The sequence below is a fragment of the Branchiostoma lanceolatum genome, chromosome 7 (assembly GCF_035083965.1).
Source record: "Branchiostoma lanceolatum isolate klBraLanc5 chromosome 7, klBraLanc5.hap2, whole genome shotgun sequence".
Lineage (NCBI taxonomy): Eukaryota > Metazoa > Chordata > Leptocardii > Amphioxiformes > Branchiostomatidae > Branchiostoma > Branchiostoma lanceolatum.
In genome coordinates, this window is record NC_089728.1 from 16,615,842 (window position 1) to 16,640,520 (window position 24,679).

Genomic DNA, 24,679 nt, shown 5'->3' on the forward strand with positions numbered 1-24,679 from the left:
GTACAATCAGACCGTGGCAGTCAACAGACTGAATTGCAGTCAGACTTAACAAAACGTACACGAGTCATAAATTCGTAAAATATAAATACATATTTAAAATCAATGGAAGTTAAATGAGCGGCGTAGTGCTAAGGGCTGGGACTCAGCGCTATTACGTTTGAAATAGAATGTCATGTAGTAAAGCCATATAAACAGATGGTAAAGTCAAGTATTGTTCCGCTCATTGTTCATCAGACGGGTCATCTGAGGTATGGCGCTGTTTCTATAACGGTCCTTTCTACAGCATTGTAGGTTCAGTTTGATATATTATATAAAAGAGGATTTCTGCTGCAGTACCATTGAAAGAGACAAGGAGGTCCATATTCAAACTTGTTCTTTGATTTGCTGACACTTACTTACATATCAAATATCATACAGAGCCATCCAGAACTTCTAGAGTTATGCTATCTACAAACAAACAAGCAAACAAACACACCCATACTGCAATGAAAACATAACGTTCTTGCCAAAATAAATCCACCGAGTTTTACTGTCCACAATAACAGAAACACTCAGTCTATAGCAGCCAATACCAAATGTAAATGATACTACATTGTACAGGTTCAGACTTTGTTGTAATTAAAAGTGTCACTGAACTCCTGTTTAGACTGATATATCATGACCCATACTTCAGTACTGAAGAACATTTTGCTAAATTAAATCAGCAATAGAACATTTTGTATCTTGATACTTTACTTCTCATATCTATCCATTGTTATTAGATTCTGAAGATTCTAAACAAAAGCATCCACAATAGCACTGACCTTGTAGAAACAGAAGTTGGGATTGAAGAGCTGCTCGCTGAACCAGACGCGAGCGAAGGTGTTGAGGAGTCGCTTGTCGTAGTCGTCCGTGACACGGCCGCCGTACTGGATCTCACCAATCATGTACCTCACAGTACTCCACGAAACACCCTGTACACATGGGAATCAATCAAACTTTTAGTGCCCAACAATGGTAATTTGTAACAATGTATGACAATTAAACTTAACAGGTCTGTACAGAAAGTCTGTTATAAAACTGTTATTTTATCCTTCACTTTCTTAAATATGTAGTTATTATGATTTTCTGTTCATGGATTTACTGAATAAAGTTTTTATGAAAAAAAAAAGTTTTAAAAGTCTAGTATCATGTTATTCTATTCATAGGGAACAAGGACTATAATGAAGTAAATGTATGATTGTATGAATTTTGAAAAATCAAACTCAGGGAAGTTATATTCTTTCTAAACGTGATCAGATTAGCGAACTGGAACTATAATAGGATGGGCGTCGGTGTGGCGTAACGGTTAGAGCGTTGGACTCAGAACCAATAGGTCCCAGGTTCGATGCTCACCATGCACCCGATGTTGTGCCCTTGGGAAAGGCACTTTACACAACCTTCCCTGGCGGTGGAGTGATGCCCATTCAGCCTCTTCGGCTAATCTGTCTAAAAGTGTGCCAAAAAACACACTACAGATTTGGTTGCCGATGTGCCAACATCTAGCACATTTGCCACCAAGATCTGTACATTTGATAGGTATTGGGAAGGTCTTGAATGTGTGACAGCGGCTTATGATATTTTGTATGAAGACATATCTCACCCTCTTGATGTCCATATCATCCAGGTGGTTCTGTACAAACTGTACGGTAGCGTTGAAGTCAGCCTGGTTGAACTCATAAGGAATGTTCCAGCCCAGGGGTCCAAACTTCCTTCTCTCTTGCACTGCACGAGAACAATGTTTCCAATAAAATAAGCCAACAAAGTAGACAATCTAAAAGTAAGTCTACTCATGACCCTGGATGCACAGAAACAGAATGGGCATCTTTCACAATGAAGGCAATTTAGTATCTAGCTTTTAAATTCTTAATCAAATATTCTAGAGCTGTCCCTCTTTGTCAATGTTCATAAAGACTTCTGTGATGATATACATGTAGACAAATCTTTTAAAGTATTGCTACATGCTCATGTCATATTATTTATGATTTTTTTCTAGAAAGCCCTTGCAGTTCCTGTACCTGTGGTATGTAGAAATGCCACAGCGTACAGCATAGGTTTCCACTGAGGCATGTTGCTGATCTCCAGCTGGTCCTGGCTGATTCCCGCGTACGTCTTCTTCAGACCCGCCTTCACGCCCTGCGGAGGCTCGCTGGTGAACTTGATGGACATCTGTCAAAACAAGAGAGATGTTGATTAGGAAATCATCATCATGACCACCGTCCAATAGAATTTAGGATATCTAACATGCAGGTAGAATTGGTGTAATGGACTAGAGGATGGTGTCTTTGATTTGCATTCGGAAGGTTAAAAATTGAGGCTAAACAACATGTAACGCTATGACAAATGAAAAGAAAAGACACAAAAATGGCATAAACATTGTGCTTAGACCTTTATCTCCATTGTTTGGATATCAGTTTTTGAATTTGTCTTATGAAATGTACCAGAGAATGCCACATACGAAGGTATGCGGCGTCATCCAGTGGGGGCTAACAATGAACGTACTGAAGCAAGGCCTATCACTATTATTATCATTATCATTATTTATATAATATCAGTATTAACCTGTAGCAGGTTGATGGGGAAGTTATCGTGGACTTCTGTGGTCATCCACAGCCTGAAGCTGTCGTGGATCGCCTCTGTGTCCACGATGATGTTGATCAGCTCGTCCATGAAGTCAAGACCCAGATGACAGTTTTGCAGCAGTGCCCACCCACCCTGCAACAAACATCAAGATGTACACACTTAATAAACAAAGTTCTGTATATTCATTTACTGTTTTAATTTCATACTTGAAGCAATTCTGTAGTGTAGTGTGGCGTCTGTGTGGCATAGTGGCAGAGCATCCGATGATGAGACCCAGGTTCAATCCCAGACATGTCCGGACATGCACCCAGACGTTGTGCCCTTGGGAAAGGCACTTAACACATATTTCCCATGTCCTAAGCCCTACAGTAGGGTTTGGGTTGGCGTTAGGAAGGGCATCCAGCTGTAAAAACTCTTGCTACAAAAAAGACTTTCACTTGATGAGGAGTTCTGGGGCTCCCCCATCCATGTGCTAGCACGTTCAACCCCCATATGGTGGGGGAATAAAAGACGTTAAAATGAATAGAAGGAGAGAGAGAGAGAGTAGTCAAACCAGGGACATACATGTATGCGAGATGTCATTAATTTGCCGTGGAGAGGTCATTGAAAGGGTGATTCTTTAATTTCACAAAAGGAGGGCAAAGGATGTTTTTGCAGTGGTTTGAATTCGAAGTTAAAACAATTCTGTAGTATATTAGTCATACAAGGAACATATTCATGATGTCATGAATTCACTGAGAGGTCACCACAATAACCCGAAAATAAAACCGCTGCAAAAGTTTCAAGATTTACAGAATAGAAAATGAATTCTTCACAGAGAAATGCTTGCTTCTCTTCAGCCTATTTGTTGACTTTTGCTTACAGAAATGACAGCTAAAACAGCCTGTTTATCCACATGGAAAGTGTTCAGCACCAAGGACAAGGACAAATCAACTTATTATGATAAGCTGCAATGATACCAAAATAACAGAATCTGGTGAAAACAAAGTTCTCTCCTCTTGCTGGTTGAAGGATATTTGTTTTTCACCGAAACATCACACATATCCACATACTGCAGTTGAGATCTTTTTAATTAATTTCAAAAAAGTTAAGATGATATTGTAACTTCTTTATCTTTCACTGGGACTTTTGGAGTAGGGGAGGAGGGGGGATGGAAGAAGTTAACCTTCTCTTTGCTGCCTAACTCTGCAAATGGCTATTTCAGTGTGCTAAATGTTAAGAAATTACTAGGACTCCTATGTTAGTATTGTGTTAGTTGGCTGGTTATCTGTTGATTCTTGATTACTTTTTCATTTGTTTGTTGTCATACTTTTGCTTTGGATCCGTGGTTTATGTGTTGCCTTATTGTATTATTAATTTTTTTATTTGTTATTTTGCAAAATGAATAAAATTTAAAAAATCTAAATTTAAAAAAAAGAAATAAAGAAAAAAAATGAAGAAAAATTTAAAAAAAAGGAAAAAAAAGAAAAGAAAAAAAAAAGAAAAAAAGAAAAGAAATGAGGACTCACAGTCTCCATGAAGAGCTTGAGCAGTTTCCTGGCGTGCACGTCCTGCCCCTGCCCCATGGAGATGGCCTTGCACTCGATGCCCTTCTTCTTGGCCAGTCCCTCGATCATGTTGGAGGGGTCGGAGCCCATGGACAGGAAGCTGATGAGCGGGGTGCGGTTGTCCGTCTCTCCCCACATCTGCTCGACGTCTAGGATCACGCTCTCCGTGTACTTCTCGCCCATGGAGTCCAGGATGTACTGAGAAAGAAACGTCACAATGATCACACAGTGTGATGTACTGAGAACAAAATGCCACATTAAGCATTGGGATAATGACGTCAAGGACATTAAAGGTGTCCAAAGCGTTATTAGGGCATTGAAACGGCTGGATTCTGGGCTGATTATTGGGTGTTACCAGTAAATAAAATACTTCGATTTGCAGCTTGTTTCTGTGCCCTTTCCAAATGCCAGGTATGAAATGATGATGCAAATCTGCTAATATGGAGAAGTAAATGTCAATTTTATACAGATTACTTTATCCAGAATACTTCCAGGTTTACGTCCTGAAATTGCTTAAGGCACCTTCAAGGTATGGTCCCAATCATCTATATCTGAGGTGTATAGCAGAGTATAACTGCCTTTCAGCTTTGTATGAAAGACTAGTTACACTTAACTTTTGTATGTCATAGGCTGTCGGGCAATTCCGATGTTGTATGAGCAGGTTGTGTCAATACCAATTGCTAACAACGATTTAAGACAGCCTTTTCAGGAACAAGACAGCTCGTCAAAAGGTTTGGAGTTCAAACCCAAGCCAGGACATGCCAAAGAAAAATAGAAGTTGAACACACACTAGAATACAAGATCCCTACTGTTGTGGCCTGAGTGGCCCATGGCCTATAGAAATGGAGATGTGGCCTGTGTGGCACATGGGCTATAGAAATGGAGATGACCATTACCCCTATACACTCAAAGTTATGATAAGGATTTTTACTAACTTAAAGGTTACTAACTTTTTAGCCTATGCACCTGGAAGAATCTGACACAGTGAAACCAGGCTTTGATAAAAGTTCTAAACGGGAATGTATGCGACTCCAGATGTCTTACTGAGGGCTTGAAAGATGCCGCTTAGCTTGAGGAATGAATACCCTCTACTTTATAACTAACTTGAAGGTAACTTTTCTTACCTTGGACGCCTGGTTGAGAGTCCTGTCGGGGCACCAGGAGCGGATGAGCAGCAGACGTCTGAAGGTGTCCAGCGAGGCGTGGTACCCGTCGGGGATGACCTCATCCTCAGGAGCCTCCTTATCAAACCAGCTCTTCCACGCCTTCTCGTTGCGGGTGATCTGAAACAGTCAACAGACTATGGTTATGACTGGTTTCTATTCTCATCACTAAAACAGAAAAGAAGGTGTCTTTATTTTAAAAAAGATGAAAAAGACTCATGTCTTTTTGCAATAAGACGGTGATCAACAGCATTAGAAATAGAAATGACTTGACCTGTTAGGCCACACCAATTTAATTTCTTGGTTAACAGATTTTTTTGGGAAAATATATGCACAAGGACATCATGAAAACAGAAGGCTGGGGTTTAAACTTGCACCTGACCCTGTTCACTCCCTGAAACTGTGTGCACCAAAGTACAAACTTTCCTCTGAGATTCTGTTTTCATGTTGATTTTCTGAGACTAGCATTAAAAAAAAATTCCGTTAACCAAGAAATCAAATTGGTGTGGCCTTAGTTTTTATTATTATTTCAGGAAATTTTGTTAAAATGTATTCCCAAGCTATTCCCTACTATCATTCACAGTACTGCTGTGATTGTATTTGCTGATTTGTGAGTTAAGACAAAGTCTTTTTTTCGCTATTAGAGTAAGGCTTTCAGAACATCACTGGACACAAGGACTACTAAGAACAGAATTCAAGTTTGTAGGGAACACAGTCACATGATTTTACATCTACTTAACAAGTAAAGAGTTTGTGCCGGTTTGAGACAGACATCCTACCTGGTTGAGGATGTCACTGAAGTTCTTCAGCTTGCTGAGCTCCACCAGGTTGAGCCAAGTCATGTCCAGGATCCACTTACATGGCTTCTGCATGACCTCCTTCAGGTCCAGGGAGGCACCACCTGCAAGTACATGAAAGTACAAAAAAAATAAGGGTGTGTCCCTGTGGCGTAGTTGTCTGCGCTTCTGTCTTTCACCACATCTGGTTCAAATTACTTGGACCAGAAGGCCTGGGGTTCAAGCCCCAGGTAGGACACCTCTGGAAAAGAGGCGCATTGAGTCATACCAAAGACTTTATAAAAATGGTACATACTTCTGAAACAGTATGGAAGTTAAACACACTTCACTGCCAGTGGACTAGCCCCCTGCTACAGTGATTGCACCACAGTGTGGCCCAGGGCTATGAAACGGAGATGGGCACCGCCCTATACATCAATAATGGTGTGGGAGGATTTTAACTTTACTTAACTTAACTTAACAAAAAAATAAATTCTGCACTGAAACATGCATGTTATCTTTACTTTAAATTTACCTAGTCCCATCCTCATGCTTGAGGGTTTGGGACTATGGTGGCATCCAGTATTTTCCATTCACTCCTGTCTCTGGCTCTATGAGAACAGTCTGCCAGTAGTATGCATGTTACCTTAGCCTATGAGTTTTGCTTACAGAAATCAGGGCTAAAACAGCCTGTTTGTCCGAATGGAAAGTGTTCAGCACCAAGGACAAAGACATTTGAAAAAAAAAATCAATTATCGCAATGATATATTGTCTTTATTGTGATAATTGTCTAATCTTTAAGCCCCAGTCACACAGCCAATTTGAGTTTCAGCCTTATTTGTTGATTGCCAGAAGGTCTGCTGATTCTAAAATAAACTGAAACAGTGGTGCATATTTTTCCCGGATCCCCTGAAAATCTTCCCTATCATATTTAATGGGGCTCAGTGACCTGCAAACATTGGATGATGCCTAGAAAATTGCATGATGGTCGAAAACACCAGGCGTATTACTGTCAAATATGTCATTTATGGCTTGTGGACTTGTTGGCCAATCAATTTATGTGCTGTGTATATGACAGGGGCTTTTGAGGTAATCATCTAGTTGTGAACAACACCACAAGGAGATGAATTTGCACAAAATACATGTACTAGGTGTTCAGGAATTATATGAAATAAGGTCCTCCAGAAGCTGGTGATTATTTCGCACTAAGGTGAAAATGGAGTGTTCGCGGTGGTTTTGAATTCGTGGCAGGGCTATAGTCACATACTGCTACAGTATCGGACAAAAATTTGAAACGGTCACAGCGAAAACTGCAAACATAAAACCACCATCATGAACATTTCTGCATTTTCATATTCAGACTTGCAGCCATAAAATTTGTGTATCTTCATCATGACAGTGCAAGAGGCAATGCTAATCTGAAACACTTTAAAATACTTCTCTTAATAAGATCACGGTACATGCATGTACAAGACTCCTACCTTTCACAAGAGTGAGGAACTCTTCATGTTTGACTTTCTTGGACTTGATGTCGATCTTGACGGTCAGAAGCAGGGTGAAGAGAAACTTGTGCTGCTCGTACAGTCCTCTCACCGTGTACTTGTACACCTCGTATGTCATGTAGTCAATGATGTTCTCAATACGCTTACTGGTGATTGGGGACTTCGCCGACCTGCAAAAGATGGCAATTGTTAACACGGTGAGCAAGACGTTAAAAGTTTTCAACTCAAAATAGGTCACAAGAGGCCAGAAATTGACATCAGTTTTGATGTGGGTTGCAGCACATAATTTGTTGTCAGCCGATGACCTAACAGGTCAGGAACAATGAGATGAGAGATTTGGTTTACTTGATCACAAACTTAAAAGTACAATAAATACATTGTATTCCAAATGTTGAATTGCAGAGTACTGTGCAATACATACTAAAGCACCCGTTGTACTACAAAACAGAATGATAGCTCATCAGTCATCACCAATTTGACAATAAAAACTGCTCATTGCAACATGATACTGCTCAGCGAACAGGGTAAGCACAAACATCATTGCAAGCTTTGCAGTCTTCCAGAAGTAGAACCCAAGTCTTCAAAAACAATTCCAGTACCAAAAGTCAAAGTGTCAGTAAAGGTTACTTTTCTTGCAGCACACTCTGTCATGTAGCACAGTACTTACTGTAAAATCTAATTCATCTATTTTTGCTGGGATTCAATTTTGCAGTAGGACAGTGTGTTTTAAGATTGCGGTTGAAAAAGTACTGTTAACACACATGCTGTTATTTTGCTGTGGAGATGCACAAAAACAACAAAAATAAAACCACTGCAAATATTTCCAGATTCACAGTACCTGGCCATGGAGTGGTCGAACAGCCCAAGGAACTGTTTCAGCGAGGTCTGATACATCACGTTCACCAGACTCATCTCCACGATCAGGAAGTACAGGATGGACCCGCGCGTGGCCACGGGACGGTATTCTTCCCGCGCCGTGTTGATCTGGGTCTCCGTCTCCGCGGCCACCTGCAGCTTGTGGCTGACCTCCTCGGCCGTCCGCTTGGTGTTGGACAGCACCACGATCAGCGACTCGTCGTCTACGAGGGAACCCTGAAAGGAATAAGAACGTTTGATTTATAATCTATCTTTCTATCTAACCCAACTAGCCAAGGGCTATTACAAAGGGCTAGTCTTACTGACCAAGACATTACAATCATTTTGACATGGACAGCATAACAAGCTAACTTTACAATAGTCTCTAAGTACATCAAGAATGTCTTCAATCTTGTCAGTAACAAGACTGAGCTGAATTTTGTACAACACTTGTACGACTATTCCAAGAATGGTCTCAGCTTGCGACCGTAAAACAATTGTGCAATGAAAGTCACAAAACCCTTACGGGATGCTGAATGTCAGTTTACGATACAATAAGCATTGTGACAGTCTCCATGAACACATGTTACAGTATATGACTTGTATGTCTGCTCCTATGCAAAATCAAGTATTACCAAATATGTTCCTGTGCCTTTTTTCAGACTCTAATTTATGCCTACCTGTGTGTTGGTGAGTCTGAAGAGCAGGTTGTCCTCCAGCTCCTTCATCTTCCTCTTGTTGGCCGTGACTTCCTCCAGTAGCTCCACACGTTCTTTCTCAAGCTCCTGTACAACAAATAATTATGTCATAATACAGTCAGGACTACAGGAGGGATAGTCTGCGTAACACAAACTCTAGCTGTCCCTCTAACTCTGGGGAAACTTAAGATAAAAAAAGGTGCACTGATGCTACGGTCACAATTGAAAGAAGGGGTCCTGCCAGACAGCTTATGAGGTGTGTTTTTTTGCACTTTTAGGTCTAGGCGTAACCCCTACGTGGCCATGTGGAACACCCTGCAGCTACAGGGCTATTTTGGAACACGACTGGGGCCCCAGCTTTTTTTACTAGCAGTTAAAATCAGCCTGGGATCCAGCGACAAATAGACACATCCGCTAGTCCATTTTAGGGGGAAAATTTGACACTAAGTTCAGAGCCGGACCAGGGCTACATCCTCTATATGCACTGGTGCAAATGTGACCATAGCATTACGAAAGTCACTGTGGAAACTTGTGTGGAACAAAATTTCTTTTTTCCACAATACTGGTTCTGACAAATTTACTATGAATCGAGAGATTTGTCACTTACAGCCTTCTCTGTGAGGATGACCCTGCCCAACAGCTGATCCTCCAGTCCCTTCATGGTGACTGTGAAGTCGATGATTGCGGTCCTGGCGCTGATCTCGGGAGTGTAGGCAGGGTTGGCCAGCTTGGTAGTGATGTAGCACACAAACCCATCCATCACATCAACCTCCTTGTCTCCAACCTTCACCTGTTGGAAGGAAAGTTGTAGATTATCAATGAGTTTTAAAGATAAAGGGTGTTTAGCGATATCTGGGGTGTAGACAGGGTTGGCCAGCTTAGTGGTGATGCAGCACACAAACCCATCCATCACATCCACCTCCGTATCTCCAACCTTCACCTACAAATAAGGCAGTTATCCTTTCAGTGCTACGGCAATGACTGTACTGTTACACTGGCAATTCAAGTACTGTTAACAGTGCTATTGATTGCCTGAGAGCTTGATAAAATGAGCAGTTGAATGATAAGCATTATGCAGTTTGCTAAAAAAATGTTCAGAGTGGACTAAGGCTTGTAGCACATTACAGACTTGTCAAAACAATAGATGTTTCCTCCTACACCAAAATGTAGCAATTTGCCAAACATTGAACTCCATAATGATTCTACTATTGGATATGTTAAACACAGTACTTTACTTACTAGCTTTGCCATCTTCTGAGAGTTAACGTGTTTCTACCCAAATATGATCATTAAAACAACATAATTTTGTTTACAACTTCCAACCATTTGAGCATTTGAATTGTGATCAACCTACACTTTATCCCTGCTGCCAGTAGAAGTACATGCTACATAACCTCATACCCAATACAAATTCAGTGCCACCTTAGCATGCTGAAAGTTACTTATCTTGCACAAAAAGGGTCAATCACAAGCACTACGACAGTGAAGCTACAAACCTTGAGAGTTTTTCCTGACTTGATGAAGTTCTTCTCCAGCACGTTGTCCAGAGCGGGGTCCAGCTCCTCCCCTACATCCTCGATGAGGAGTGGCCTCCCCAGGGACAGGGCGTCCTCCAGGTGGTTTCGGAAGTACTTATGGTTCAGGGACGTGATCTGCACATTTGACAGTGACTGACACATTTCATGTCGATACAAGGATTGCACTCAAGTATGCATTACAGTCAGTCGACAACAGAATAAATTTCTATCTATAGCTGAGGAGAGAACAATGCTCTCAGTAAAGGTATTGGAGGACCTTACAGTTAGAATTGATTTAAAAAGTCTTCAAAAATTCATGTGCAAAGTCTAATTGCTAGCAAACAGGTCTAGGTGTACATGAACAGGGAGTTCTCAAAATGTAAAAAGAATTGTATGGATCTACATTCACAATAAGGTTGTAGGTTTTGACTTCTTCTTCGAGGGCAGTGGCAAATAAAATGTACAACGTTTTGAACTTCTTGTATACTTTGCTGCTGACGCACATGCAGTTTGTAGATGATGCAGCCATCGTAGTCACTATTTTGGCATGCACATTTGAAGGCAATACGCATGTGCAGAGGGTTCATTTATGACAAATTCAGTAGGTTTAGTGGGAGAACAGAGTTTTACGACAAGCCTGCTCATCCTGGTCTTTTTGGGGCATCATGGCACAGCTATGAGTTTTAAGGAGGCTAATGTTTTTTAGATAATAGCTAGGCGAAGATTAATGTCCACGCCGATATTATCCATAAAATTAAATCAGTGTGGCATAGTATGTAATTTTAATGTCGTAATGTTATGTAGCCTGTAGGCAATTCTATGTAGTCTGTCTGATGTATTTTCTGTGGTTACTCCAGGAAGAGTAGCTTCATACTATGTATGTAGCTAATGGAGCAAAATAAAGTATCCAAGTATCCAAGTATCTAAGTATGTGGGTTGAGCGATTCTAGAAGTGTTGTTGCGCCTACATGTACCTGTAGTTCCCTCTTGGCCTCTCTGCTCTTGATCCAGCTCTTGCCCTGTCCCTGTGGATCTATCAGCAGGGGGAAGCGCGAGGCCTTGGTGGTGATGATGCCGTTCTGGATGGACAGCTCATCATTGGGCAGGCCCTGGAGGTTCCACTCACTCACCTACAGTAACAACAGGGGTTGTATGACGCACTTGTAACCAACAATGTGGACACAGTACTGATATTGCCAGCCAGGAAAACATTTTCCACCAACGTCGATGAGGGCTAGACATCTAGGAAATAAGATATGCAAGGTAACAATTACTCAGGGAACTGGATACCAAGTTCAATTGTTAGAAGATTAGTAGCATAATTTATGTAATTCAAGATAACCCTGCAGCAGTATAATCAAATACTGGATACTACTTCACGGTACTAGATCTGTGTTTTTTTTGCATCACTCCATCATCATGGTAGAAATATCGCGTAAAGTGCCTTCCCCAAGGGCACAACGTGGAGTATTGAGCCCTGGACCAACGAGTTTTCAGCCCAACGCTCTGATACGCTACACTGACTCACTTACTCAGTCCCATAGCTAGTGACCGTAGGGGCAGTATATCTGTTGACAAAGGATACTTTTCCCTCTGGCGGTCGTCACCTACACTGACACCACTGCAAATATTCATTATAATTGTATTTAAAAAAAGCTTACGGTAGCCCCATCCACCAGCATGTTGGTGACGTTGAGGTCTTGTGTGTAGGGAATCTTCCTGGAGCGGAGCTCCTTCTGCCAGTTGGTGAGCAGGAGATGGCGGAACTCCTGGTTGAAGGGTCCGGAGTACGACAGAAATCCTGTCGCCATCAGAACATCTCCCACAAGCCTGCATATGGTGGAACAAAATGTAGTTAGGCCAGGTTTAGACATAAGCATCTCAATCAGGGCTCTAGTGTCTGTTCTACTGTCATCCGCCCCCCCCCCCCCCCACCCACCATGCAGCAACCCCACCTAGCAGGTGCAGTTGATACTACAGCACAGACAGAGTTTTTGCTGCTTGGCAGTACATTCAACTATTCTATATCCTTTCACAAACAAATATTAAATTTTCGCATATGGTCATCTCAATCAGGTATCTCTCCAGTGTCTGTCCTTCTGTCCCTAGACGGAATTTTTGCTGTTTGGGACTTACAAATATTTCAGCCATTCCATCTACATTGACGAACAAAAATGGGATTTTCACAACTTTTCCATGAGGTCACCAGCAGCGCCACAAAACATTGAATTTGCAAAATTATGATGAAATTTGCCACATTAGAATGCCGGAAATAGCAGTCTAAATGGTTATCAACAAGAAGTTCAAAATTTTCATAGGTGGCATATACCCCAAGACCATTTTGCCTTTGGTACTTGACATGGAACTTTGCTAAAGGACAGAGAAAATTCAAGAGCTAGAGAGTAGTTCTAAGATAAATCTAAATTCTCATTCAATCCCTGAAAGTCATCCTCAACTTTTTCTAGGACCACCTCTAGCTACGTGTACATGTTCTCTAACATAATAATATTAAGATAACAACTTACTACCTTGAAGAGAGATTTTGTGTCTCACCTCCTTATCTGTGCAGCGAACTCCTTACTCTGCTGGGTCCAGCGTTCCTTCTCCCCCGCCAGTCCCTCGATCAGACTGGAGGCCGTCTGCATCTTCCTACGACAGGTCTCAGCGTCGTCCATCAGTTCCTGACGCTCCCTAACTGCAGAGTCGTACTGCGCCTGCACGATGTCCAGTTCCCGCTGTTTGGCGTCCAGCTGTTCTTGCGCCTCCTGGAGGTCAAAGTTGGCCTTTTCCAGACGGGCCTCTTGGACAGCCAGGTTGGCCTAGAAAGAAAAGAATTTCAAAAATAAGAATAAGCCCTCAAGGATCTTCTTTAGAAAATTATTATGACTATGTGATCGAGTGATTAAGTAATTAAGTGAGTGAGTGAGTGACATACATTTCCGTGAATTGTTTACTATTTACACCATAGATTTTCAACAAAATTGCTTCTAAGATAGATGTCTCAAGGTCTCAAAGAAAACAAATACCCCAGATGGCCAAATATCCTCTACACTGAAAGTGTCAATAAAATGGAAGAAAAAGGAGCAAAATGGAACAAAAATCATGCTATTCGCAATCTTTATTGGTTTACTTTGTATATTTCAATTTGCTTTATTTTACTATATTATCCATTTCATTCTATTTCCTTCCATTTCATTTCATTACTTTCCATTTCGCTACATTTCGTTCCATTTTGTTTCATTTCGTTCCATTTTGTACTTTCAGGACACCCCAAATATCTGACAGATTGTTTATAATGATTACCTTGAGTGGCAGGACTTCCTTGTTGATGCCGTAGAAGTAGGCCATGGCCTTTGTCCAGGAGCAGAGCCCGGCCACGTTCCCGCTGACCCTCATGGCGGTCTCCAGGTTGAAGTCTTCCATCTCCAGGTACGGCTGCAGCAGCTCCACCGTCTCTTCGTTAATCGTGTCCTTCGGGAAGTTGATCAACGTCTTAAGGAAGTCTGCTCCTCCCATCACCTGGAGAAATACATTCAAGTTAACATTTTGTATACCACTCATCTACATTTTGTATACCACTCACCACCAGTACAGTACAAAGAATCTTTCTTCAGGTGCGAATGTCTCTAGGTTGTCTTGGGCATATAGGGTTCTTCCAGGAGTACTATCTTTGCCGAGAAGATTATATTTTCGGTTACTCCAGCTGTTGGGTGGGTCTGAATGTATGTCAAGAGCATAACTCAAGAAACCTTTGATGGATCTTCATGATTTTTGGTAGGTGTGTAGTGGTTGTGCAAAGGAAGGTCAAATTCAAAAATCGTTTACCTTGCGTTTTCCAACAGTACTGCAGCGGTCTTTGAATGTTTTTGTGTTTGTATGGAGGCAAAAAAAATGACGGAAACGTTGATGGATCTTCATGATTTTTGGTAGGTGAGAAGCGGTTGTGGGAACAGAGGTCAAGTTCGAAAATGGTTTACATGGCACTTTCCTACCGTTGTACAGTGAGCTGTATATGTTTCTGTGTTTGTATGTCACCAAGATAACTTGTTTGTACTAGTATGTAGGTGGTTCGTGAGGTCAGCTAGTAAGTGAACTTTGCAAGACTCTCTTTTTAACTGAATTGTCAGATTTTAGAACACCGTTAGAACACTGATGACAATAGCTTTAGTCTATATCTACAATGCATTGAATCCTCTTGTAAGGCCATGTGTCTAATATCATTAGCTATCCCGCAACTTACAATGAGATGAAAGAAATTTATTATGAATCAAGAATTGAGTAACTGTCCCTGTAGCTCAATTAGTAGCAGCCTCACAGTTGAGCTCCTGGTTCCAATCAGTTGGTAACTGGGAGACCCCAGATTTCAGCTGAAATCTGGGGAAGGGTATTCTGGTTGGAGCTGCATTCGTCTTTCAGAAGTGACATAAAATGGGGGTCCGTGACTGAGGAGGTGCCTCAAGCACGTTAAACGGCACTATATCATCATCATCAGTGTGCGGGGCAAGCCCATGCACAACTGAGGACTACACCAGTCAAGAAAGGCATTTCAACAGCAGCTTCATTACTGGATGGGTACCTAATACTGTCTTGACGAATAATACTTCTAATTGTCTGCTCTACCTACCCTGAGTGACTCTGCCCAGGATGGTTTGGGACATGCCCTCTCTGGATCTTGGGTGACCGTGTCTAGTTTCCTCTGGAACAGGAGCAGCACGCAGTCCATGATGCGCATGATCAGATGGGGGGGCTTGCCCAGTCTTCTGACTGTCGCAATATCTGACGGTTTGATGGTCTGAAAACAACAATATTGCGTAAAGCACCAGTTTTTGTCATCCTCCACCAGGCCTTTCTACGGGGGTACGGTTTGTAGAATTCGACAAAAAAAGGGAATAATTGCCCAGGAGAGTCAGTCCACGGGAAGGCTAACATTCCCCCCTCCCTAATATAACTGCACCAGTCAGTGAAACCCCATGGTAGCCAAACTCCCCAGGCAAATCATTCTTCCTATAGCCGGCATAGTCAGTCTGGTAGAGACTATGTTTTTGTCACAACAAGAAGACTTGGTATAATCATATACACACAATGTAATCATATTGCTTTATCTTGCTGGCTAACAGAAAACTGCATTGTGTAACCTAGTAATTATATAAAATGTATAATGTCAAGATTTCTAAAAAGCAATCATCTTAATTTAAAAGAACAAGTTTTTTTTATCGGTGCTTTGTTATCTAAACTCCTAGTACGGTTTGCGTGACATTTATGAAAATATGAACAATCTAGAGCAATAATTTCATCTTTGTTCTAAACTACCTGTAGAGCGTCTGACTGTTTCAAAATTTTATCCAGTTGCTTGAGTAATTATTTTTGGCGTACCTGTAGAGCTGCCTCCGCTGCTTCCAGTGCAGGTCTGGCGACCTCCAGTTTTTCCTCGGCCACGGCCTTGTCGGCAGCAATGTCGTCCACAATGGCCTGGGCCTTGTCCTTGACCTTCTGTACCCTGGCCTTGACCTTCTCAGCGGCCTGGGCCTTCTCCGTCACCTCCTTTAACACCTTCAGAAAAAAAACAAGTTGTTGCGACCATAAGTTAGAACTGTGATAAGGTTTCACAATGCATGTATTGTCCATACTTTTATATCATTGATATCACTTAAAGGGCTACCTGGCACATTTGACCCATTGCTGACGCCACCCTTCCTCTCAGGTCATAGGTCACAGGTCATAGGCCTTGGGTCAAATCAACTTAAGAAGGATCATAGGACTGGTAAAAGCTTGTTGGTAAGCACTTTGCTTTGTGTACGGAAATAGCAGGTAACTTTATGACTACAGTAATTATACAATGATTGTGTGATATTACTGTGTACCACTTGTGACCCCCTCTCAAACTCTAGGAAAAAAACACTGTCGTACTAATGGGACATAGGAAGTGGTGAGAAACTATTATATTATACTTTTTGATAATCAATAAATTGTTTGCATATTGCAGAAACTAAAAAAAGAAAAGAAAGTAGTAGGTAATAAAAACTACGATTTCAAACAGTTACAGAAGACACATATTAAGTTTAAGTTGAGACGGTTATCAGACAAAACTCAAGATCAAACTCCTTGACTGTTTCGTTACCAATCCTTTGTTTGATTTCGTTGGTAATTTTGCATACCGGTACCCTGTTTAAGAGCCCCATGGCGTAACACACCAGGTTTGTACTGAACAGTACAAGCTGCGTATCCAAACAAATCGGACATACCTTCTCAGCCTTAGCAGAAGCCACGGCCAAGTCTTTCTCCTTCTCCGCCAGTTCCACGCTGAGTTGAGACACGGAATGCTGTGCCTCCATGAGTTTGTTCAGACCGGTGTTCATTCTCCCCTCCAGTTCCTGTACCTCTGAGGACTTGTCTCCATAGATCATCTTGTAGCCGTTGATGAAGGACAGGTAGGATTTGGGCGTCACGTGTGTGGCACGGCGGTATCTATGGTGGATGAAAATTATCAAGAATTATAAACACGTACATATACTGAATCATTAGATATAGACACGGTGCATTCCGCAATGCCCAAGGTACCAGCCAACCGCAGGTCGGGTAGCCCGACGGCTGAAGCTGTGTTGTATTCTTTTCATGTCATACCCACCCGTAAAAGCACACATTTCAATGCAAAATGTGCCAGAAGTTGAGAGAGTTCAGTGTCCTCGAACAAAAAAATTGCAACATCAAAGATTCCAAAGTCTGAATCTGTTATTTTCGACGGCCCTACAACCGCGCCCTGGGAGCGAGTTCGAATTGTTCAAATCAAACTAAGGAAGCCCAGGCCATACCGTAAAGTATGGACCGGTATGAACACCCATATTGAATATTGATATACCCTTCCCAACTTGTGATACACAGTCTGTAATTCTTGAAATTTCTATAGTGGTTTTAGGCATGCAGTTTTCTCTGTACCTGCTTTAACATAAACCTAAAACCAGTGTTTCCATTACTATACAGTATGTGACAACAGACCTTACACAAACTTGAAACCACCGCAAACATTTTCTACCTACCCCAAAATTAAATCACCGCCATAGGCCACTTAAAGGCATTTGTGGGTAAACAGCCTTAGCAGGCGCTAGATTTAGCTTTTTAAGTGATTTCTCAGGTCAAAATTGTTTTTGTTTTTTCCACAAAGTTGCGGACTTCGGCTGGAAATTGTGTAAAACAACTTTCTAACGTTAGAGTACATGATTCGTACCTTTCAAAATACTCGGCGCACTTCTCAGCCACCCCATCATGCACCGTGCCCATGAGCTGCACCAGCTGAGTCTTGGTGTCCGCCGTGCACTCCAGCTGGTACGATGACAGGAAGTGGTCGGCCACGGCGATCAGAGCGTCCTTCGGCCAGCGCTGGAACCAGTCCATCGTGCAACCGGAGATCAGGCCGGGGAACTTCAGCGCTCGGTTACGGAACTTCTCACCAACCTAGAGATGATGAACAAAGACATGAGCAAAACTAGTATGTACTGACAACATATAAGCCGTGAATGCTCTAACTAGATTCAGAAAAGCAGTGGCTACGTATACTTACATTAAATTTTGCACACTGGCTTCGTTCTACTCTAAATTCTGGCACCCATTCTGCTATACCTACATGTAGAATGCACTGATTATTCTCTACATGTACATCAAACTTGTACAGTCCAGCTACGAATGATGTGGAATTGAAACAGTTGATTATGCTATACCTAAAAGCATGCAGGCCCTATATAATAAGTAGGGCCTTTATACAGATCACATTTTAAGTACATGTACCATTTGGAGACTTAACACGGAGCTCGTCAGAAAGAAATGGCTGTTAAAAAACAGAATGCAAAAGACATTTCTCTCAAAATTCCTCGTGTCAGACTAGAAATATGAGTAGCCCTCAGGCTGGATTTTTTTTACATCATGAACATTCTACTTTTTAAGTGCAATTCTTGAATAATCTGCAAGGAGGAGCACCTGTACAGAGACGTACAAGTGAGGAGCAGAACACTTCATGGAGGTTCTTGCAATTTTTACCTGATGAAACACTCTACTTGCAAGGTGCAATTCTTGAATAACCTGCTAGGGGGAGCACTTGTACAGGGACTTACAGGTGAGAAGCAGAGCACCACGTGGAGGTTCTGCCGGACCCGTGTGAGGAAGTAGTCGTACAGGTTCTCCTGGGTGGGGGGGCGGCGGGGGTACTCTCTCTTCATGACAGAGATCAGCTCCTGGGTGATCTCATCAATCTCATCCCTCGCAAACAGATTAGACACCTTTGGAGAACAGAAAATGAAAATAAATTTTCAACAAGTTAATTGCTTACTAGAATGAAACGAATAAAACAATGTTTAGAAAAAAGCTTACATGTACCAGCGACCATAAGGACCACTTGGTTATTGTGGCCAATTTTTAGCAGTCCCTTTTCAATCTTTTTTTCAGAGTTCAAAAGAAATAGATAGCATGAAGAACTCTGTCTGTAGTGGCCATTGTTTTGAAATTTTGTCTGTACACTGTCATTTTTTAATGATTTTTTCACAGCTCCCAGGTGTACATGTAAATGTGCAGATGTTGGCACATTGGGGCACCAAATCCGTGTGTTTGTTTTTTGGCAAAATTTTTGACTGATTAATCAAAGATGCTTGGTGGGCATCACTCCACAATCAGGGAAGGTCGTGTAAAGTGCCTTTCCTAAGGACACAACATCTGGGCATGGTGAGTATCGAACCTAAAACCTATTGGTTCAACGCTCTACCCATTGTGCCACACAGACACCACCCTGTATACTTTTAAAAAGTGGATTTGTAAGAAAATGTATATTCTCGTACCTCTCCTGAGGACAGCACGTTGTTGAGGTACTCGAGGAAGCCCTCGTCCTTGATGTCGTTGTCTGTGAAGATGAAGGTCATACCCTGACCCTTCTCCCCACTGGTTCTGTACAGGATCTTCAGATCGTCCATTAGGTTGTTCTGGTTGTAGGACCTGGGATAGAGCAATGTGGGGGGGTTGGTATTAAACTGTGGCTTCAAAACATGTGGGTTTCAAGCAAAGAAGAACTGCATTGAAGTACATGTGATCATAATGATTTTGAACTAACTAACCTGTGTTAAGTACCAGGGACGAGGCTGTATATCTGTCTAGAAAGTTTGGAATGAAGCACAGGCCTGTTGTTTATGTGTAGAGTGTTCAGCACCAAGGATAGGACAATGTATCTTAGTGGAAAGTGTTCAGCACCAGGGACAGATTTATTCAACTGTGTGGAAAGTGTTCACAGCCAGGGATAGAACTGTTCAATTATTTGGAAAGTGGACAAAGAACAGGTCTGTTTATCTGCAAGTGTTCAGCACCTGGAACAGGACTGTTTATCTGTGTGAAAGTGTTCAGCACCAAGGACAGGACTACTTATCTGTCTGGAAAGGAGCACCAGAGACAGGACTGTTTATCCGTGTGGAAATTTTTCAGCACCAAGGACAGGTGTGTTTGTCTGTAAGGAAAGTGTTCAGCACAAGGGACAGGCCTTCTTTATTCTTTGTGGAAAGTGTTCAGCACCAGGGACAGGTATGATTGTTTGTATGGAAAGTATTCAGCACCAGGGACAGGTCTGTATATCTGTGTGGGAAGTATTTGAATGTGTGAAAAGACTTTAGTAACAGAGAAAGGCTTGTATTTCAAATGGAAAGTGTTCAGCACCAAGGACAGGACTACACATTTGTGTGAAAAGTGTTAAGTACCAGGGACAGCTATCCTTTTACATCTGTGTGAGAAGTAGCGCTCAGAAGGGTGTAGTCTGAAATGTGATGACAGCCCACCCGGCACAGTTACCATCCAGCTGCTTACATCAAAGGGCTGTTATACTTGCGTTATAGATACAAATACGTCCCTACCTGGTGAGTGTGATCTGGAAGGTCTTGTAGCCAGCGATGAAGGAGGCCAGCTTGGTGAGAGACTGTTTGCCTGACCCGCCCACTCCCACCAGCAGAGCGTTCCCACGGGGGGTACGGATGATTCGGGAGATCTAAATGGGAACAGAAGGATACAAATCATCAATGATTCAATGTTCTCAACTGGTTGCCTTCTTTGTTGTTGTAACACAATAATTATAACTTTACTGCTCAAGAATTGTTTAAGATACAACTGCGACTAGTTATCAATACTACATGTACTATAAGAAAAAACATATTAAAAGTTCTACTGCAGTACCTTAGGAAGCAGGGGGCCTGTTAACAAATTTGACCTTCGATTTCCAGACACCTACCAATACCATCCACAGCTTCTCGAGTATGGTGTCCACTGACAGATAAACAGACATACACACACACACACACGCACACACACACACACACACACACACACACACACACACACACACACACACAAACAACTTCCGAAACATAACCTTCTTGGCAAAGGTAATAACGTACTCTACAAAGGCTATGTAGTAAGAGATGCACAACTTTGTACAAATGTTGTGGATTACTACAGTCTACAAAGTATCAATTCACCTTACACAAACGTTGGTATGATACCTACCTTTACTAAGTGGATCATGGCGTCCTGGAAGAACACCAGGTCCATGCCCGCCCCTCGGATGGTCTCGTTGTATTGCTGCATGAACATAATCAGCCGTTCCTGCAGCTCGGTGAAGGACGGGATTGGTTCGTACACCTTCGGCATATCAAAGTTGAAATCCTCTGGCTCATCCCCAGTCGCCTCCGGAGCATCGCGGAGAAAGTCGACGAAGTACTTATCCTCCTTGAGGTGTTGTGCGTACTCCTCGCCCAGATCTTCCGCCACCACGCGGTCAAACGTCTTGTCAAACCAGCCGATGTCTTGGAAGTTGGTGAAGCGGTCGGCGATCACGCGGCAGCATTCGTGCTTCCACAGCTGCAACAGAACCTGGAAACAAAATAGAGAAAATTTCATTACTGAAAGATGGCAGAGGAATCTTACATGCTCTCTGCTGCTATATTTCATCGAGGAACCTTAAATAGAGTTTGAAAAGTATGCAAATCTTATACCAGAAATTTTACATTACTTTTGCACCAAATAGATATTCTCCCTTCTGATGTAATTAAACATCCAATCTTAAAAATCATACTAATCGTCTTTCAGTTCTTGATTTCTGCTGCCATTAGTCAAGTTACAGTAATTGCGGTACAGTAAATAAACATGGCAATCGGTTAAAAACCTGACACTGCGACTTGCAAAAAATGTTCCTGCTCAAAATAACATTTTTCAAGAGTCGTTGTAACAGGTTTTGAACCGACTGCTGTGTTTAATATGACATCATGAGCCAGAAAGTAACTTGATTACCTGGTGGCAGAAATCAAGAACTGGAAGTATGATTTGTAAGATCTAATGTTTGATAATATCAGAAGGGTGTTTACTTTGTACTTGTCTTTCTTCATTGAACAATAATTCGATGGTTGGTTGCAATCAGGAACTGTTGTGTATCAGTGTCATTGGTGACATAAGCACTTTAATATACTTTATACAAAAAGCCATACTCACTGGAACACTGTTGACGACATCGTACCAGGTGTTGAGCATGCCCTGCCAGATCCTGCTCAGGTCGCGCAGGTTGAAGACGTAGTGGAACTTAGCGGGCGTCGGAAGCATCTTGATCTTTGTCAGCTGCCAGATTCGGCGCGTGATCGGGACAATCTTTGCCACCATCGACCTTACGTTGGCCGGGAAAAGTCGCTTCTCGCAGAAGTGACCAGTACCAATCACACCTTTGGACGGAGGAAAACGCTTTTTCAATGACGTCCTAAAATTATATATTCTAGTTAAGCTGGACAGACTATGATAATCAAATTGAATATAAAGTGTGAACACATATAAAGCATTAAAAATAAATTGATGGTATACTTGAAGGGCTGACTACAGGACCCGTCCCTCCGTCTGTCCTGAGGCGGAAATTTGCTTATTGGTACAGACAAACATTTTACTCCATTCTTCCAAAAATGTGAACTTCATAATTGTGAAATTGATCAAAGAAATTTTTTGTCAGCTTAGAATTACATTAATCCCAAACCAATGTGTGGAGCCAAAAAAAAATTCCAAGCTGGAGACAGCTCTGACAGGAATTTTGCCTATGTTGGATTATCCTCTTTGAAAGATTCAAACAAACAAAAAGGCCCCTGCAGTTCCAAAATAAGATGCTAGGGGGCCCAGACCTACAAGGCCTCTTCAAATGTAGTAGCCAAGATATTTCTAGATACAACAAAAGACTGCACTTCTTAGTCATAGTCTCAGTACAATCTTGGGAGACTATAACAACTCGAGACAACACTAACCAAAGATCTTGTCAATGGATGGGTTGGTTGGCAGGGAACAGTTGAAGATGGTGAACTGTCTCTTCAGGCGGTTTGGAATGTCGTTCCTGCCTCCTCCAGGCTGGATCATGGCAGCACAGAACTGCACATCAGCGATGTTGGTGAAGTCACCTGGGGTGGGAAATAACATGATGCTGATCAATGTCAAACTTGTATGATTAAGCAAATAACTGCACATACTTAGTTAACTGCTTCTTCCTGCTGCCTAATTCTGTAACCAATACGGAATGGGGTGTCAAACGGCTACTTTAGCATGCAAAAGGTTCAAGTGCACATAAAAACACTAATTATTTTAAATTGTCAACTTGGATAATCAAGAAAGAAGATGAAATCCCAAGACCAAACAGTGAACAACCAGCAGGCTGTAGAAAGAAATAGAATATGCCTATAGTATATACTGTATGTTGCAGCCAAACTTTTGCATCTAGTACTTGTAAAAATGTCACTAGTTTGGCTACGTCAATGAAGGTCAGACATCCAGCTAATAAGATACACAAGGTTACAGTTACTCAAGACAAGCAACTGGATACAATTTGGAAATGGTCAGACGTTACAGACAGCATCCGCAGTCTTTCATCAGTTACTTCTCAATGAGTAACTACAGTATTTAACCATGGAAGGACCTCCTGGATTTAACCTTGCAAATCACATTGACTGAACAAAAATGATTCTGCTTAGCAAATCTTGATAAAAGTAAGACCTGCCATATGAAGAAGACTAGCTGTAATTCCCTATTCCTGTGGACTGTTTTAATGTCAAAATTGATAATGGAAAATAATTATAAGACAGCATCCCAAATGTAAATTTTAAAGTTCTGCACATTTCAAGACACATACTAAATAGTATGATCTATTCTACAAAAGGCTTCATGCTTCAAAATCTTTCTTCTTCCACGATAGTTTTTCTTCTATTTTGAGAACAAGTAGGATGTAGGATGTTTTGATTGACACCCACCTGGCTTGTCCAGATTGTAGAAGCCTTTGGTCTCCATGAGCTGTCTGACAATCTCGTTAGTGATCTGGTCGCCCCATTCGTTGATGATGGGCATGTTGATGTCATCAACAAACACTGTCATCTTCTTCCCTGCTGGGGGTCCATAGGTGCTGCCCATACGTTTGTCTACATAGCTCTCAATGGATCTCTGTTGAAAACATTAAATAAATGTTAGTTTTTATAGACTGAGGCTGCAATCAATCTCTGTTATATCAAACCAACCAGGCTCTAAAATGATACCAGCAAGTGTTTGTAATCTCTCCTTTCATAGTAAAACAGTTTTGTTTGAAAAAAATTAAAAGGACTGGTGATTTTCATTGCTGCGTGTGCTAGCTAGCCAGGGATGCCCTAACTTTTGACATTCTCATTCCCTAATTTGAGACATTTCCTAGCTTTAGACGTACCCTACATGTAACTTGAGATGTGCTCTAACTTAATTGAGACAGACTTTTACTGATCTTATATGCATATTAAGTTTGTTGTAGATGCAACATGGAAGAATCCCAATTCAGGGTGCCTTGTCCAGCATAGCGTAAAATTCAAAAGAACATGTTCACTCACAAAACCATCTTGTTCTTTCTGAAATATGTTGGACTTCTTGATATCAATATGTCCTAATTTCATTTCTCAAAACTTGACCATTTTCTGGTGACTGTAGCGATATAGAGTCGTGAGTTCGAGCGCCCGAAAAAGCGTCC

At 41.7% G+C, this 24,679-nt stretch overlaps 1 protein-coding gene across 1 annotated transcript in view; it reads right to left on the reverse strand.

The window, feature by feature from the left end:
- Nucleotides 1–24,679, reverse strand: part of LOC136437921 (dynein axonemal heavy chain 5-like) — a 120,211-nt gene that overhangs the window by 20,787 nt on the left and 74,745 nt on the right. The window contains exons 47-73 of the mRNA XM_066432503.1: nt 23,943–24,129; nt 22,950–23,099; nt 22,162–22,385; nt 21,181–21,546; nt 20,535–20,665; nt 19,479–19,632; nt 18,762–18,926; nt 17,882–18,108; nt 16,902–17,124; nt 16,033–16,209; nt 15,284–15,451; nt 13,963–14,178; nt 13,213–13,478; nt 12,321–12,489; nt 11,634–11,789; nt 10,639–10,794; nt 9,750–9,932; nt 9,125–9,229; nt 8,428–8,681; nt 7,569–7,759; nt 6,091–6,212; nt 5,273–5,431; nt 4,110–4,346; nt 2,581–2,733; nt 2,037–2,187; nt 1,622–1,743; nt 804–953 (exon numbers count right to left, since the gene is read on the reverse strand). Of these exons, the coding sequence (XP_066288600.1) occupies nt 804–953; nt 1,622–1,743; nt 2,037–2,187; nt 2,581–2,733; nt 4,110–4,346; nt 5,273–5,431; nt 6,091–6,212; nt 7,569–7,759; nt 8,428–8,681; nt 9,125–9,229; nt 9,750–9,932; nt 10,639–10,794; nt 11,634–11,789; nt 12,321–12,489; nt 13,213–13,478; nt 13,963–14,178; nt 15,284–15,451; nt 16,033–16,209; nt 16,902–17,124; nt 17,882–18,108; nt 18,762–18,926; nt 19,479–19,632; nt 20,535–20,665; nt 21,181–21,546; nt 22,162–22,385; nt 22,950–23,099; nt 23,943–24,129 (4,962 nt within the window). The remainder of the gene's footprint in view (nt 1–803; nt 954–1,621; nt 1,744–2,036; nt 2,188–2,580; nt 2,734–4,109; nt 4,347–5,272; nt 5,432–6,090; nt 6,213–7,568; nt 7,760–8,427; nt 8,682–9,124; nt 9,230–9,749; nt 9,933–10,638; nt 10,795–11,633; nt 11,790–12,320; nt 12,490–13,212; nt 13,479–13,962; nt 14,179–15,283; nt 15,452–16,032; nt 16,210–16,901; nt 17,125–17,881; nt 18,109–18,761; nt 18,927–19,478; nt 19,633–20,534; nt 20,666–21,180; nt 21,547–22,161; nt 22,386–22,949; nt 23,100–23,942; nt 24,130–24,679) is intronic.